Raw genomic sequence first — 15,368 nt, 5'->3', positions numbered from 1 at the left:
CACCCCAAACGTGTTCACTGAGGAGTAGGAAGTGGAAACGTGGGGTGGCAACTCAAGCAGAACAAACAAGGGACAATTCCTCTGTCCAGAGAAAATCAACGGTTCCCTCCAATTACCCACTCTAAGTGTCCAGGCAAAGGAAGAGCTTACCAGAATCTTGGAGGTATAGGCACTGTTGATAGCAATGCTATTGACAATAAGGTCCAGGACCTTGGGCACGAGGGCATCAGGGCTTGGGATCTGGTGGTAATGAGTGTCTCCAATGTAAGCCTGTACCACAGTCATGCGGTTCATGGTCAACGTGCCGGTCTTATCAGAGCAGATGGCTGTGGCATTGCCCATTGTCTCACAAGCATCCAGGTGCCGCACCAAGTTATTGTCTTTCATCATTTTCTACAAAGGAGATGAGAACAGACTTGAGGAGGGACCAGTGGAGCTCTGCCATATATGGGTCAAAGGCCATTTTTTATCCAATGTGTCTCCACATCTCATGCTCTGGTCTGTGCAAAAATGCAGGAGACTATTTTTGTGAATCTTCTTCAGATTCTACTGGGTTATCTCACCCTGGATGCCACCGATCAAGATGGTCCTTTCGTCTCTGAGTGGAGCCAGCGGCTTCTGCTCTCGTGAGGGGCCATCCGGGGGTTGTGCAGAGGGGATGGCCTACATTTTCACCGAAGGCTACGGGGCACCCTCCCTTCCCGTCTCTGTTCTACAGGAAGAGACAGCCCTGCTGCAGTCTCACCTTCACAGAGTAGGCCAGTGAAATGGTGACAGCCAGGGGCAGCCCCTCCGGCACGGCCACCACGAGGACGGTGATGCCGATGATGAAGAACTTGACGAAGTACTGGATGTAGATGGGCGTGCACTCCGCCAGCCACGGTCTGCGGTGTATCACGAAGTTCTCGATCACAAAGTACAGGATCAGGATGAGAACCGTGATGGCAGACATGAGGAGACCTGTCCAGCAAATAAGCCACGTTGAGCCCGGGCTCAAGGGTGTCCCCAGGGCCCTCGCCAGAAGGCGGCCAGCATAAGGTGTAGCCTTAGCTACCGAGGTTTAAATCCATTGTCTCTAAGGACTCATGTCCACTTCCCTTACCCATTCTTGGTCGCCTGTACACTGTTGTGTAGGGGAAAGGACGCGGGTTTTGTCCTCCACAGACACCGGTTCTAGTCTCAGCACGATACCCACTTGACTCGTGGCTTTGGACTAGTCACGGTCTCTCTCCCGGCCCGTTTCCTCTTTCGTAAATAAGGAGTTGGTCTAGTTTTCTAAAAGAGCATTTTATGATTCTATCTCAGACCTACCTTCTTTTGACAATTCATAATGTAGTGCCTGCATCTATTTCCTAGGAGTTTAACAATTTGGGCTTCTGCCCCAGGAGCCGGGGAACGTTGGTAATTCACCCGACTTGTCTATAGCGATGACTGTATGGTGTTTCACGTCACCTACGTGGCTAACCTTCAGAACGGTGCTTCCTGACTTTTCTCTTGCCATGGCGTAGACAGAAGATGACAATAATGTGCACGTTTACACTAAGCAAATATTTCTATAATGCTTACTCTACAGGCCAGAGCACTTCACGTGTACCAACTCATTGAATCCTCACAAAACCCCTGGGAGGTTAAGTTAGTATTATCATCCCCTTTCATGAAGAAATTGAGGCACAGAGTTTTTTTTAAAGAAGATCAAAAGACAATTATGATTTTTAAAACATGTTCATCTTATTTATTTATTTAGATCATGGTAAGTGCCGTCTTTCATCCCCAACACCTATTTCACCCATCCCTACACCCACCTCCCCACAAAGGGTTTCTTGGCAAGGGCACCCTAGCTGGGGGACCAACTATTCTGGTTTGCCTGAGACTGAGCAGCTGGGATATGGGACTCTCAGTGGTAAATCAAGAGCGTCCCCAGCAAGCCGGGACAAGCTGGTCGTCCAACAGACTGATATGAATGAAAGAATTTTTTTCAATGTCAGAAAGCAGCTGGCTTAGGGGCTCCAACATTGCTGGGGGCTGCCTGGACACCCCGAAGGCTGAGGGGATCAGAATCTGGGCACCCTGTGCGGATCTGTGGCTCAGTATCTGGGAAAAGCTTTGCTTCAGACCATAGTCTAGGGTGGGTCTTTGCTTTTCCTGAGAACCTAATGATGCAAGAGCATCCGAGCAAGGTTAGAGGAGATTATTTCAATAAAAGCGTATTCTTCTGAATTTTGCTTCAGCAGAGTCAGGGCTAAGGTGAGGTAAACAAGGTGCCTAGGGTCCAAAATTCAAGAAAGCACTCCCTCCCTGGGTGGTACAAAGCACTAGACTTGCCTCCCTTCCTATGGGCCTAGCCTGGAACGTTAACTGAAACGAGAGAGGGGACCAGTGGCTGGCCATCAGGTGGCCTGCACTCCCTAAAGAACAAGGCAGGGGTTCGTGGACAGGAGGGGTTAGTGGGATCTGTTTAATGTTTCACACATGTGTGCCAGGCTCAGTAACTTGATTCCACACCTGCAATTCATGTCTTCCACGTACACTTGATACACAAAAGATTCCACGTGCTCGCCATCAGCTGGGGACTGGAACTGAATGACTACGTTAGACGAATGCTGTCCCAGTGAACTCTGTGATGCTTCCAATGTCCTCCCTTTGCACTGTCCAATACGGTAGCCGCTAGCAATGTGTGATTATCAACCAACTGGTACAAGGCTGATGGAATGGAGGCACTGAATGTTAACTTGTATTTAACTGTAATTCATTTAAGGGGCAACAAACAGCCACACATGGTTAGTGGCTATGGCAGTGCCCTGCAGAAATTCTTGCCACTCAACATGCGGTTAGCAGAGCCGTGGCACTGGCATCACTTGGGGGCCTGTTAGAAATGCAGAATCCTGGCCCTGCCCGGGACCTCCTGAATCAGAATCTGTGCTTTAACGAGATCCCAGGTGAGCTGTCCACGCAGATGTACAGGACTAGACTGACTGTGGTCCACAGAGGGGCAGGGTCAGGAGCACATGATACAGTGGGTTGGGGTCAGGAGCACACGAGACAGTGGGTTGGGGTCAGGAGCACCTGAAACGGTGGGTTGGGGTCAGGAGCACATGAGGCAGTGGGTTCCGGGTCAGGAGCACATGAGAGTGGGTCAGGGTCCGGAGCACATGAGGCAGTGGGTCAGGGTCAGGAGCGCATGAGACAGTGGGGCGGGGTCAGGAGCCCATGAGACAGTGGTTCCGGGTCAGGAGCACATGAGAGAGTGGGTCAGGGTCCAGAGCACATGAGGCAGTGGGGTGGGGTCAGGAGCACATAAGACAGTGGTTCCGGGTCAGGAGCACATGAGGCAGTGGGGTCAGGGTCTGGAGCAAATGAGACAGTGGTTCCGGGTCAGGAGCACATGAGAGAGTGGGTCAGGGTCCAGAGCACATGAGGCAGTGGGGTGGGGTCAGGAGCACATGAGACAGTGGGTTGGGGTCAGGAGCACACGAGACAGTGGGTTGGGGTCAGGAGCACCTGAAACGGTGGGTTGGGGTCAGGAGCACATGAGGCAGTGGGTTCCGGGTCAGGAGCACATGAGAGTGGGTCAGGGTCCGGAGCACATGAGGCAGTGGGTCAGGGTCAGGAGCCCATGAGACAGTGGGGCGGGGTCAGGAGCCCATGAGACAGTGGTTCTGGGTCAGGAGCACATGAGAGAGTGGGTCAGAGTCCAGAGCACATGAGGCAGTGGGGTGGGGTCAGGAGCACATAAGACAGTGGTTCCGGGTCAGGAGCACATGAGGCAGTGGGGTCAGGGTCTGGAGCAAATGAGACAGTGGTTCCGGGTCAGGAGCACATGAGAGAGTGGGTCGGGGTCAGGAGCACATGAACAGTGGTTCCGGGTCAGGAGCACATGAGGCAGTGGGTCGGGGTCTGGAGAACATGAGACAGTGGGTTGGGGTCAGGAGCACATGAGACAGTGGGGCGGGGTCAGGAGCACACAAGACAGTGGTACAAGGTGGTCCCTTGAGAGGTGTGTCCACGGAAGGGGCACTCTTCCTTTTGTTTCTTCCTCCAACCCCTGCCCCAGCCCCCAACAGAAGGTGGAGAGAGTATGTAGAGGCAGGGGCTGGAGGAGCCACTTCCTCTCATGATAGGTGAGAGTGCCCCTAGTGACGCCCTCCTCTGGAAAGAGCCTCTGGAAATCACAGTCTTCCCGCTTCCTCTAGTCCTTGTTCTGCGTTCATTACCACACTTTGCCAGGCCAGGCGCTAGCCCTCCGCTAGGGCATCGCTGCTGGCAAATAGGAGCCTTCTCTCTCCTGAAGGGATTTACAAGCCAATACATGAAACAGGTACGTGGTCGGCCCAGTCTCTTTCTTGCTAAAGTAAATCTCCCCTGTCAGACAGAAGTCCTTTATCTCCTTTCTGTTGGGAGGGAAGAGACCACACAGGGTCTTTAACCCTTGCCCCTCGCACACAGGCGCACACTTCTCTCCAGAGAGGCCCAGGGACTAGCCAGACAGAGGGCAGAGAGAGGGGCGCAGCCACCCTGGGCTGCAGGAGCCCCTGGGAAGGGTCAGCTTCCTTCTGCCGGCCTGGCTGGGACAGAAGGTGGACAGCCACAGTGTCAAGGATCCGGAGTGGCCCCAGTAATGAGAAAATTCTGCCCTACTCACCGGCTTTCCCGATCTGAACAGCCAAGCGCGTCAGCTTGCCCTGCAGCACCGACTTCTCCTTTTTGGGCAGCTTGGTCACCTTTTTCTCCTTTTCCTCATTGTCGATCCCCTCCTGGCTGTTGAGTGGCTGGATTTCGAGGGCCACTCCGTCCTGAGTCTTTGCTAGGGTGTGCACACAAAACAGAACAGGTGAGCGCACTAGCTGGCAGGACCAAGGAGCAAGCGCATGGGAACCAAAACTCCTGTCTCCTTCCCGGAAGTCACCTGGACCCCCGGCATCAGCTCTGGCCGCTCTCACCCCAAGACAGGCAAGGGACATGACTTCCACCCTCTGCTAGGGCCTTTAGAATGATATTCTGACGATGAGAGAGGAAAGGGGAGTGCTTTGAGGGTATGGATCTCCTCTTCAGTGGCAGCTTCCTGGCACCACCTCAGAGCCCCAAGCCAGGTTTATTCCAGCAAGAGGATTGGTCATGCCACTAAGTGCTCTTACCAACAACCATCCTTCCTGGAATTCAGCGCTTAAAATAGTGAATCTTTAGTGCAGAAAGGGGCTGACAGGGAAGGCTGGCAGATTTTTTCCAGAGCATAAGGGTCCTAGTCTGCTCTGTTAAAAGGTTCATCTCTTTCTCCTTTTAGACCATCAGGGAAGAAACACAGACCCCCAAACAGGGTATTTTCCAGTTCCTTCTTATATCAGTTGAATGACTGGGGAAGGAAATGTCCTTTCTCCCCTGTCTGACAAAGGTGGGGACATATAGAGCGGGGAGGGTTAAGTCTTTTGGGGGAGAGGGAAGAAGCTGGTAGGAGGGACCCTCTGGAATGAGAGGGATAAAGACAGACATATAAATCCATTTTGCTTTCCAAAGAAGAGTTAAAGAGACCTAAAATTAAAGAATTATTTCTGTGAGGCCCTGCTTCTCCAATGTGATGACTTTATTCCTAAAGACTACTATGACGTGGGTACAAAGGAAAAAAAAAAATCTCCAGTAGCTGTCTCAAGAGAGCCTTTCTGGCCGGTTCCCACCCTCCCCCTCCGGCTTCACCCCTGCATAGCTCGGCTCTTTTGCTTACGATGCCCTTCCTGAGATACTGTCTCTGTTGTCAGACTCCACAAACAAGACAGAGACAGGATGTAAACACAGCCACCAAAAAAGAAACACACACCAGATCGGGAGGAAGAAGACAGACGGCGAGAACAAAGAAGGAGGTGGGGAGAGGTACAGAGAACGGGCTCTGTCCAAGCACCCCAAGAAGACTAGCAGAGAAGGATCCAGGCCAGAAGAGGACACCGATGAGGAAGCTAGCAAGAGGAGGGTGCAGGGACTGCCCACCCCAACTCCCTCCACTGTCGGGACCCTGAAGTCTTCTAGCCCAGAAACAGATGACCATGACCATGACCATGACCGTGGGTGTTTACATTCGGCCTAGGGCGGTGAAGCGGGGAGTTCAGCGGCCCGGGGAAGAGCAGATCCTTCCCACCTGCTCCTCAAGAGAAACCTTGACAGGAGGGTCCGTGAGACAACAGCAGGGGGTGCTGTTGTCGCATCATAGATGGGGACCAGGACCTGGTGACCACCCCTAAAATCTCTGCACCTTCCTCAGGATGAGGCATCAGGCCCCGGAAGCAGATAACAGATTATGGAGAGGGAAAGGGAGAAGGCAGATGGCCTGGAAAGGTCTGGTTTGAGTGTGGGCAGGTAGACATGGTAAATGAGTGGGTGGAGAGGTTACCTTTGTTGCGATTTTCAGGGACTCCTTGTTTTTTACCTGTTTGAACAAGAAAGAGAAAAGTGGGGTGGAGACCCAAGGTGACTATTAAGAGATCAGGTATCTGATCTGCTGGTCCCGCTCTGAGCCCAAAAGGGCCACCGCAGAAAGGGGTGGAGTGGCGGGGAAGGGAAATGGAAAGGAAGTTCATGTCTCTGCTCACATCCATGCCTCCTCGGGGCGCGCAGGACCACCGGGATGCGGACCAGACCTCTCACGCAGGTGAGCGCACACCCGCGCCAGGGCTGCTGGGAGGCTGTTCCCAGCTCGAGTCCCATCACTCGCAGAAATGGGGAACAGAAATGGGGTTGGAACGGATTCTGCCTGATGGCAGAGGCTCTGAAAGGTATCTCTGTCCGTTCACCGGCACCAGGCCGGCTTCCTCCTTACGCATCAGCAGGTGGCCTACAGTCTAGTTCCCGACGGAACGGGTTTTGCTTCCTTCTGATACACTGCCCTCCACGGAACAGCCCAGATGGTCCTCCGGCCAAGTGACAGAAATCCTTCTCTTCTCCAAGGAAAGAAGGAATGCTGAGGGAAAGGTTGATCTCTCCTTAGTATCTTTTTCTCATTTACCTTCCTTCCTTGTTTGTCCTTCCTTTAGGAGCAAGTGAATGGCAAAGATGGGACTAACTTTGGGGGTAGACGTTACCTCTGTGTTCCTGCTCTCCCAGCTGTGTCTCTCTTCCACTGTGAGCCCAGGCTTTCAGCAGACTTCCCTCAGCCTGGACGGTTCGCTCACTGCCTCACGTTTGAGGGAGGAGGGGCAAGCATTGGGGGACTACGCAGAGGCCTGCTGGGGCCACGGCACCCAGCCGGCTCATTTGGGGCAAGCTTTACATCTCTCGCCTTTACAACCCACGAACAGACACACAGGAGTTGAGGCTCAAAGGCGACCAGATTTGGTTTTCATCAGAGCACCCTGGGGAGCCAGGCTCGACATCTTTATCTCTGCAAGAAGTCTGGATATCTGCATTCTTCATCCAGCAAATTCTTCTCACCAGGCATCCCATGCACGTCTGGTCCCTTGCTTCCTAGTCTGGCCATGGGGACCGGAGGGTTCACAATCTCATCCCACATCACCTTACCTTTTTTCTTCTTCTCCTCCTCTTCTCCCTCACTGGCTCCCAAAAGGGTAAAGATGATTCCAGTCTGGGAGTTGATACCCACAGCAGTTACTACCATCCGGCCAGAACCTTCCATGACATGGGTTCCTATATGAGAAAGGAGAAGATGGAAGGAGGGTTGTTTCTTTTACCTAGCCATGCTTTGGTGTGGAACACAAACTTAGAAAAAAACAGTCCCTCTTCCTCCCCCATGGATAATGATATACTCAGCAGATAGCAGGAAAAGGTCAAGAGCTGGACCCATTTAAAATAGACCAAGCAAATTGGGGGGTAAGGAGAAAAATGTGTCTAGCTGCTTTAGAGCAAGGCTCTTTCCCTCATTCCCCAACCACTAACCAGCAGAGCCCTATCGAGGCCCCTACAGCACTCGCTTCACAGAGAACCTCTTTTCGATTGACTGATAACCTTGTATTCAACCCACTAATATGCTCCTGCCCCAAATGAACCCAGGGGAAGGAGATGGGGCAGGGCCGGAATAGAGGGCAAGGCCTGGAGCAGCCAGAGGCCATACCTGACAGCAGCATTGGGTCTCTTTCCAAGGACTTCTTGACATGGTCTGATTCCCCAGTCAGAGAGCTCTCGTCAATCTTGAGATCATTCCCCTGGATCAGGATCCCGTCTGCAGGCAGCAGGTCACCTAGTGTGCAGAGGGGAAGGGGCGACAGGGAAAGAGGGGACGGAAGAGCTTGTCAGAGGGTGGGAACCATCCAACCCCATCTCAGGGCTGCTCCCATGGGCCCTACCTATAGGACAATGGCCCAGATGGCACCAGGAAAGAAAGCCTCTGAAAGACGGCTTCATCTCTCAGCACCTGAGATAAGACTCCTTAGGAATTCAAAGAGTAACTTCTTCCCCAACACCTTCCCATGGCCTTAACATCATGTACTTTTAAACCTGAGACACACGGGGTACAGGTGTGACATTCTTTGGGGAGACTTTCTTCTTTCTTTGAATCCTTCTCAATAACCTCCTTCAACTAACCTAGAAGCTAATGCCGTTTGGGGTTTTATCTTTCTGGGTCCTCAGTGATTCCCAGCCCCCTGTGCCAAAGGACCCGGCGCTCAGGTGGGGAGGACGACATAGGTTCGAGAAGCACGAGCTCTCACCGTATTTGATTTGGGCGATGTCACCCACCACAATCTCGGCCACAGGCAGCTGGATGATGTGGCCATTTCGGATCACAGAGAACTTCTGCTCCTTTTCAATGCGGTTCTGCAGCCCCCGGAATTGCTTCTCCTTGCTCCAATCATTGAAGGCAGTCACCAGCACCACGATGATCACGGAGAACAGGATGGCTGCGCCCTCAATCCAGCCAGCTTCTGCCTCTCCTTCATCTTCTGGGCTACTGACAGGCAGACCACACTCTGGCCCCGGGAAAGGACAGAACATAAGGGTTACCAGGGGGCACTAGTGAACACTAAAAATGGGAGGAGTGTTTCCACAACCCCCCAGAATGGAAAGTCAGGGAAAGAGAATAATTAGAAAACACGACCCTTGGGCAGGTGATCTATCCTCCGAGGACACTGGAGGACAGCAGGGCTGGGCGTCATGTCATCACCAATATAAGCATTTATGTTAGCCCAAAAGAAGTTAATGAGTAAGTAGCACAAAGCACATCAGTACAAATTACTGGCCAGTCATATGCATAGAACTTACGATTCCCAACAAGGCCAGGCCCCTGCTCTGGGCTCTAGGTCACTGCTATTTCCCATAATGCCAGATAATTGGTGGGGAGCACTTTGAGAAGCAGGTTTTGGTGGTTGGGTGAGGGTAGAAGTATTCTGCATAAGGATTTGGTGGGAGAAGGGGAAGAAGACTCTGGAATCAGGATGGGTTGAGGAATGGCTGACCAGCTACTCGTTGGTTTTCTTTGGAGAACCCACTCTGGAAAGAAGGGTCAACTTTTAAGCTACAAACCTGTCAATCATGAATACTAGTGCTTTTTTGGTGGGAGTGGAAAGAACAAGGATCAGAGTCATGCCAGGCTGTTCTAGACACTCACGTTCATTTTCTTCCCCAGGGGGGCGATAGAAGGACAGGACAAGGGAGATGATGGCTGCGATCTCCAGGATGATGAGTGTGACATCTTGAAGGGCTTCCCACACCAGTTCTAAGAAGGTCTTGGGCTTTTTGGGGGGGATGAAATTCTGTCCAAATACTTGCTTACGTTTCTCCAGGTCCGTAGGGTTCCCAGATAGACCTGAAATGGAGATATGAGTGGGAGGAACAGGTAAGAAAAACAAGGGGAAGAAATGAATGATGGGAGAAGGAGGTCCAAAGCTTCTTGAAATAAAGACCTCCCTGCTTCCTGTTCCACCCAGGTAGGAGATCCAGTTAGGGTGACCAGTCCCCGCAGTTTGCCCAGGACGCAGAAGGCTGTGAAACCTTTAGTCTCAAAATGGGCAAACTGGGACAAGATGGTCACAGGGGGTCCTTCACTGTTCTTAGTGTCCAGGGTGAGCTCCCTGGGATCTGAAACCTCACTCCTCTCACCAGTAGGCTGCAGGTTCCAGCTCTAAGAACACAAACATTCAAAGGGTTCCTGGTGCTGACAGAACTTTTCTCTCACATTAAACATGTATCTGCTGTTGCTGATTTCAAAACTGAGTTAGCTTCCATCCACTGGCGCATACACAAAGGCCCGAAAGAAGTAGCTCTCTGCTCAAGGTCATGCTAGGAGGCTGGCAGACAGGGCCCAACCAGCTGTCCTGATTCCAAGTTCCAGGGGCTTCCAGAGATCAACAGGAAGGGCTTTTAGCCTCCTACTCGGGGTGCCCAGGTGCAGTGCCCATTCCCTCCTTGTCAGTCCCCCACCCACACACAGACACAGACACCTAGCGCTAAGAGGTACTATCACTCTGTTAAGTACTGTGTACTTAGTACTACTGAGACTAAGTTAGGTATTAACAGGACCACTGTTACTCATGTTGAATAAAAAAAGAACAAAAAGGTGAAGCCATGAAGTCAGACAGTACACAGTGCTCGGTTAACCGCATCTCCCCATGACCACACACGTCCTATGTGAGCACACTTGCCGGGTCCAGGCATGTGCCAGGAGAGGGGAGGGACAGGCAGACTTGTTTCCTGGGCCTTCTTTATCTCAGGCCTTATATTTGGGCCCCTCTGCTGGGCTGTCAGGGAAGGAGGGAAATCCTAAGACTTCAATTAAAGTTGTTTACACATAGCAGCAAGTAAGGCAGGGTTTTCTCACGTAAAGTTGTTGGAGGCCCTGTTCATGGGCTCCCAGGCATAGGCGGGGGGAGGGGAGGGTGATCTTTGTCTTGGAAAAAAGTCCTTGCAGAGGAGAGTTAGAATCAGAGGACAGGGGCACTCCAGCAAGCATCACAGCACATGAGGGAAAGCAAGGAGAACGGGGAGCTACTGAGGCCAGAGACGTCCTCACACTGGAGTCCATGCGAGGGGCTATTACCCTGGTGCGGACTGGGGCATGGCGTGTGGGCAAACCTCTACTCCCCATCTCCACTCCATAGGAACCAAGAGTGGTACCTTACATGGTGAGAGGAGAGATTTGGGTCAGACCAAAGGAAGACATTTGGACAGAAAAAGACTGAAAAATGGGAAAATAGGTCCCTAAGGGGGTATTGCTTGCAGGGCCTGAGAGGGCTTCCCTTTCTCTACCCAAAAACCAAAACCAACAGGGGAGGTCCTCGAGACCCTAAGCTGTCCGGGTGGATGGACGCAGGACCCTCCATGGAGGGGAAGTGTCGGGGGATGGATGGGCATCTGCACTTGTGCAGTCGGGGAAGGGAGGTCACTCTGGGCGGCCAGTGCTTCGAAGAGGGAAAACAGGGAGCAGGGCAGATGTTCTTATCTGGGCCCTCCTGCCTTCTGGTACCCAGATGCACCACACTAGCCTCCGACTGAACAGGGCTGAGCGGCACAGCCAAGCTCCACAGAGGAGGGGGTTTGGCCAAAGCACTGGAAGCAAATTGAGCTGCTTCCCAGAGGCTCCCTGTGTCCACTGCTCTGGGAAGTCAGGTTCCCAGTGGGGAGGGAAAGCAAGGGCCTGGGAAAGGAGTGTTTCTGGGCAGGACCTCTTGACCCCCAGGCAGGCAGAGGCTGAGCAGTCAGGGGGTCCTGGCTGGCTCCTTCTCCCCAAGGACCTGAGAGCCGGGGGCTCTGCCAGTTTGGGGCTGCTGTACTGGAGGCCAGGTTGGCCTGAGGGAAAGGAATTCTGATCCTTTGTTCATCTCCCTGGGAAGCAGCGAGGAGATGCCATTCCTCCCTTAACGAGGTGAGGGCAAAGCACACAGCAGGTATTAGATATCATCTCAAGGGACATTCAAAGAGCCCAGCAGAGGCCAAAACAAGAGCAGTGAAGACAAAGATCTGACTGAAAGCCCCCATCTGAGGTCATCCTGCCCTCTCTGGTCTCAGATTAATACCCATGACCACCCTTGCCTCCTCTCTCTCTCTCCTCACTCTATCCATGAAGCCAGCATGTCCTGGCAGCTTTATCTTCAAAGAATACCGAAGGTCCTCTCACGTCTCACTTTCCACTGTCACCATCCTGGTCTGAGCTGGCACTGCCTCTCGCCTGGGTGATGACAGCCATCCTCTAAACGGTAACCTTGTTCCCACCCTAGCTGTCCTGTGCCCAGTCCTCCCAACACAGTGGCCAGAATGATCTTCTTCAAACCCACCCCTGCCACTTGCCGACCCAGAATCCTCTGCTGGCTTTTACTGGGACTGAAACTGGGCTCCGAAGCCGTTATGATGCTCTGTAAGGCCCCTTAAGAGCCCCTGGCCTCCCACCCTTTAACTCCTACTGTCTGCTCCTGGTTCACTGAGCTCCAGCCTGGCGAGCCTTCCTGCCATTCCCTGAGTGCGTTAGACAAGCTTCTATCTCAGGGCCCAGCACCAGCTCTCTCCTTGGCTCAGCGGGCTCCTCACGGGCTAGGTAGGGCTCATTCTCTTACATCTTTGGGGTCTCTGCGCACATGTCCCCTTCTCAGTGAGGCCGACCCTGACCATCCTATTTAATATTGTGGCTTCTCTGCTCCAGGACTCCATGCCCCTGTCCTGTGCCAGTGTTCCCCTCCACAGGTCTTCTCCCTGAGACAGCCTATGACGCATTCCCTTAGGAGGTCTGTCTGTCGCCCTCCACAAGGGCAGGACTTTCGTCTTTGTCCCTCAGGTCTATAGCAGTGCCTGGCACATGGCACGCATACCAATGTGCTGAATGAACTGAATGGATGAGTAATAAATCAGGCTGCTAACATCTAAGTGATTACTATGTGCCAGATGCTTCAGCGGGCACGCTAGTGTCTCCTCATCCAGACACCGCAAACCCCTAGGTGGCAGCTACTGTGAACCCCATTTTACATTGGAGCCGACTAAGGCCTGGGGAGGTTATGTAAGCCGTAGGCAGAGGTGACACCACACCCCGGGCCGCAGCTGGATGCCAGGCCAAACACCGAAGGGGCCCGGGGGTGGGGAGCGGCTACACTGAGGCTGCACTGCGGGTGACTGACTGGTCCCTGGTGTGCCTGGGACCTCCCGGGCAGTGTCACTCAGGCTCTTGCCCCGCTCCCCCCTAACGGAAACTGTAGCCCCCCTCAGTCCCAGGCCAACAGGATGGTCGGTCACCCCGCTTCCTTCGGGGCAGAGCAGCCCACGTGCCACTCTCATCTGCGCCTCGAAGTCAGTCAGCCCTGTTCCCACTGTTCGCGCCTGCGCTGAACTAGTCCTGCCTTCTTCCTGTCCTCAGAGCTGGTGACACCAGGCCCGTCAGAGTCCAGCCTATGGATCTTTTGGACCCAAGCAAACCAAATGAGCCTCATTAAGGAGAGCAACAAAAGGCCAGGCCTGGCTCCTGCCTAGAAGCTCTCAGAGTCACACACTTATTGCCTTTTTGCCATTTTCTCTCCTCTGTCCGCTCCACCTTAAGAGACCGACCCTCAGCTGTTGTGGTGGCTACCTTAAGTTGGCAAGTGGCTGTCCCAGTTCCCAGCATGCCCCAGGCAGGGTGGGGTGGGTGGGGGCTGGAGCCTCACGGCCTTGGGAATCCTCTCTCTGGACCTGTGGCGGGGGCACGGGAAAGCCATGCGGGACTGGGAGCTCAGCCAATCCCCAATTTTGGGCTTTCCATTCCATTCTTCCTGCCCCCAGAGGCTCTCAGGCCCTGCTCTCCGCAACTGTAATTTCACAGAAATACTCGGCCAACCAAGGAGAGGGTATGAGTCCCCGATCTCTGCAGTTGCTTCGAAAATACTCGCACAGCTTCCTGGAGAGGGGAAGGAACACTTGGCAGGGAAAGAATGCTAGAAACGCAGGAAAAGGATTCCCCTTAGAAATACATTAAAAAAATAAAAATGAGAGGAATCTTTGTCCCCAAGAACATGAGCGAGAAAGCCCCACCCAAATCAGGAGTACTTTTGGCCGTAAGAACCGGACTGAACACATGAGCTGGGAGAGGCGACAAGAATGTCAGGCTGTGAGGTCATCACCCCACCCCATGCTGGGGAGTTACACAGCCTCTGCTAGCAGGCAGCGGTGGAAAATCTGCGTCTGCTGTGAGCCTGTGCAGGGAATCAGCACTTGGGAGGAGAGGCTGCAAGCCTAGCCCTCAGTGGCCTGGGTCCAGCAGGGAAGGGCCACGGCCATCCTCCCTAGGACACCAAGGACTGCGGCAGAGGCACCCCTTATGAGAACCGGCCCAGCCCCAGAAAGGGTGGGGTGAGGTTAGACATCAGGAGGGACTTCCCAGCTGTCTGAGTTATGCTGCCTTGCCAAAGAGACAGCAGAACCTTCTCCCACACAGCTAGTACAAGGGAGAGGTTTCTCGTGTTGATTCGAAGGCAGTCAGCTTTGGTGCATGAGAACAGACATTGGAATACCTCTCAAGTCCGACGAAAGAAAGACGCCTTTCAAGTCCTACCTGAAACACCTCGGACTGGGGGCTCAGGGGAGGAGGAGCTCAAAATCAGTACGGGGACCACAGGTTTTAACCAAATGCCACTTCTCGAAGAGGCCGAACATCTCCCTACATCAGCATCTGCGGCTCACCACACCCAGAGCTGGGAGATGTGCTCTCAGTCTGCCGGAATTCCAGCCCCTAGAGATAAAGCCGTCTGTCCCGGGTGGCAGACTTTGGGAAGAATGGCTTCTTCCTCATTCTCAGTTCAGAAAGGCAGCACGTCTCCTGCTGTCTGGCCCTCCATTCTGCGCCTTTTCTGCACACTCCAAAGGGGGCGCAGAGAAAGCAAGCCCCCTCGTCTGCCCCCTGCAGCCCTCTGCTCGGCCACCTGCTCCCACACTGAATGCGTGCGCGCGCGTGTCCCTCCAGTGTCACGCTCCCTGGTGCTCACACCTCGGAGCTAAATAAAAAGAGCGAAAGCCCTACTTCCAGGGGGAGACGCGACATCTGCCTCAGCCAAGGAGGGAGTGCGATCTTTCTTCCCAGCCCCATCTGATGTTCAATGCAAGGCAAGAAGAAAGTTCAGAATGACACTGAACTTGCAGGAGTTTCTGCAGGGCTCCCAAAGGAATGCAGTACAAAGGGCTCCTGGCAAGGCGAAGGGGAGTGAGCAGGGAGGGTTCTCGGGTCCAGGAAGCCTTAGCCCTTCTCCTCCTTAAGACTTCTCTGGCCCCTGCCTGGCAACATTATGCCAGCTAGCCCAGAAGCCCCACTCTGGGCAAGGAGGGGCGGAACAGATTTCGCTGAGCCTGTGGGGCTGGGCTGGGAAGAAAAGGCCCAGAGCGGTCACACACTGTTGGCCTCATTTGTTTGGTTTGTTTGTTCGTTCAGCCCTGGGCATGTAAGTCAAATCCGACAGGGAACTCCCAGGATGCAACTTGGAACTCCCTGC

The 15,368-nt window shown here is 53.4% G+C and overlaps 1 protein-coding gene across 3 annotated transcripts in view; it reads right to left on the bottom strand.

Moving 5' to 3' along the window:
- The window catches only part of LOC111151183 (ATPase plasma membrane Ca2+ transporting 4), a 92,977-nt gene that overhangs the window by 27,696 nt on the left and 49,913 nt on the right, over positions 1-15,368 (bottom strand). For all 3 annotated transcript variants that reach the window (XM_022508985.1, XM_022508987.1, XM_022508986.1), the window contains exons 3-10: positions 9,539-9,736; positions 8,643-8,900; positions 8,048-8,173; positions 7,498-7,623; positions 6,374-6,409; positions 4,640-4,801; positions 746-960; positions 151-393 (exon numbers count right to left, since the gene is read on the bottom strand). In XM_022508985.1, coding sequence (XP_022364693.1) covers positions 151-393; positions 746-960; positions 4,640-4,801; positions 6,374-6,409; positions 7,498-7,623; positions 8,048-8,173; positions 8,643-8,900; positions 9,539-9,736 — 1,364 coding nt within the window. The remainder of the gene's footprint in view (positions 1-150; positions 394-745; positions 961-4,639; positions 4,802-6,373; positions 6,410-7,497; positions 7,624-8,047; positions 8,174-8,642; positions 8,901-9,538; positions 9,737-15,368) is intronic.

Source organism: Enhydra lutris, unplaced genomic scaffold (genome assembly GCF_002288905.1).
Source record: "Enhydra lutris kenyoni isolate GAN:26980312 unplaced genomic scaffold, ASM228890v2 scaffoldscaffold25, whole genome shotgun sequence".
Lineage (NCBI taxonomy): Eukaryota > Metazoa > Chordata > Mammalia > Carnivora > Mustelidae > Enhydra > Enhydra lutris.
The sequence above is the reverse complement of the archived record's forward strand: the minus strand, read 5'-3'. Positions and strand labels throughout refer to the sequence as shown.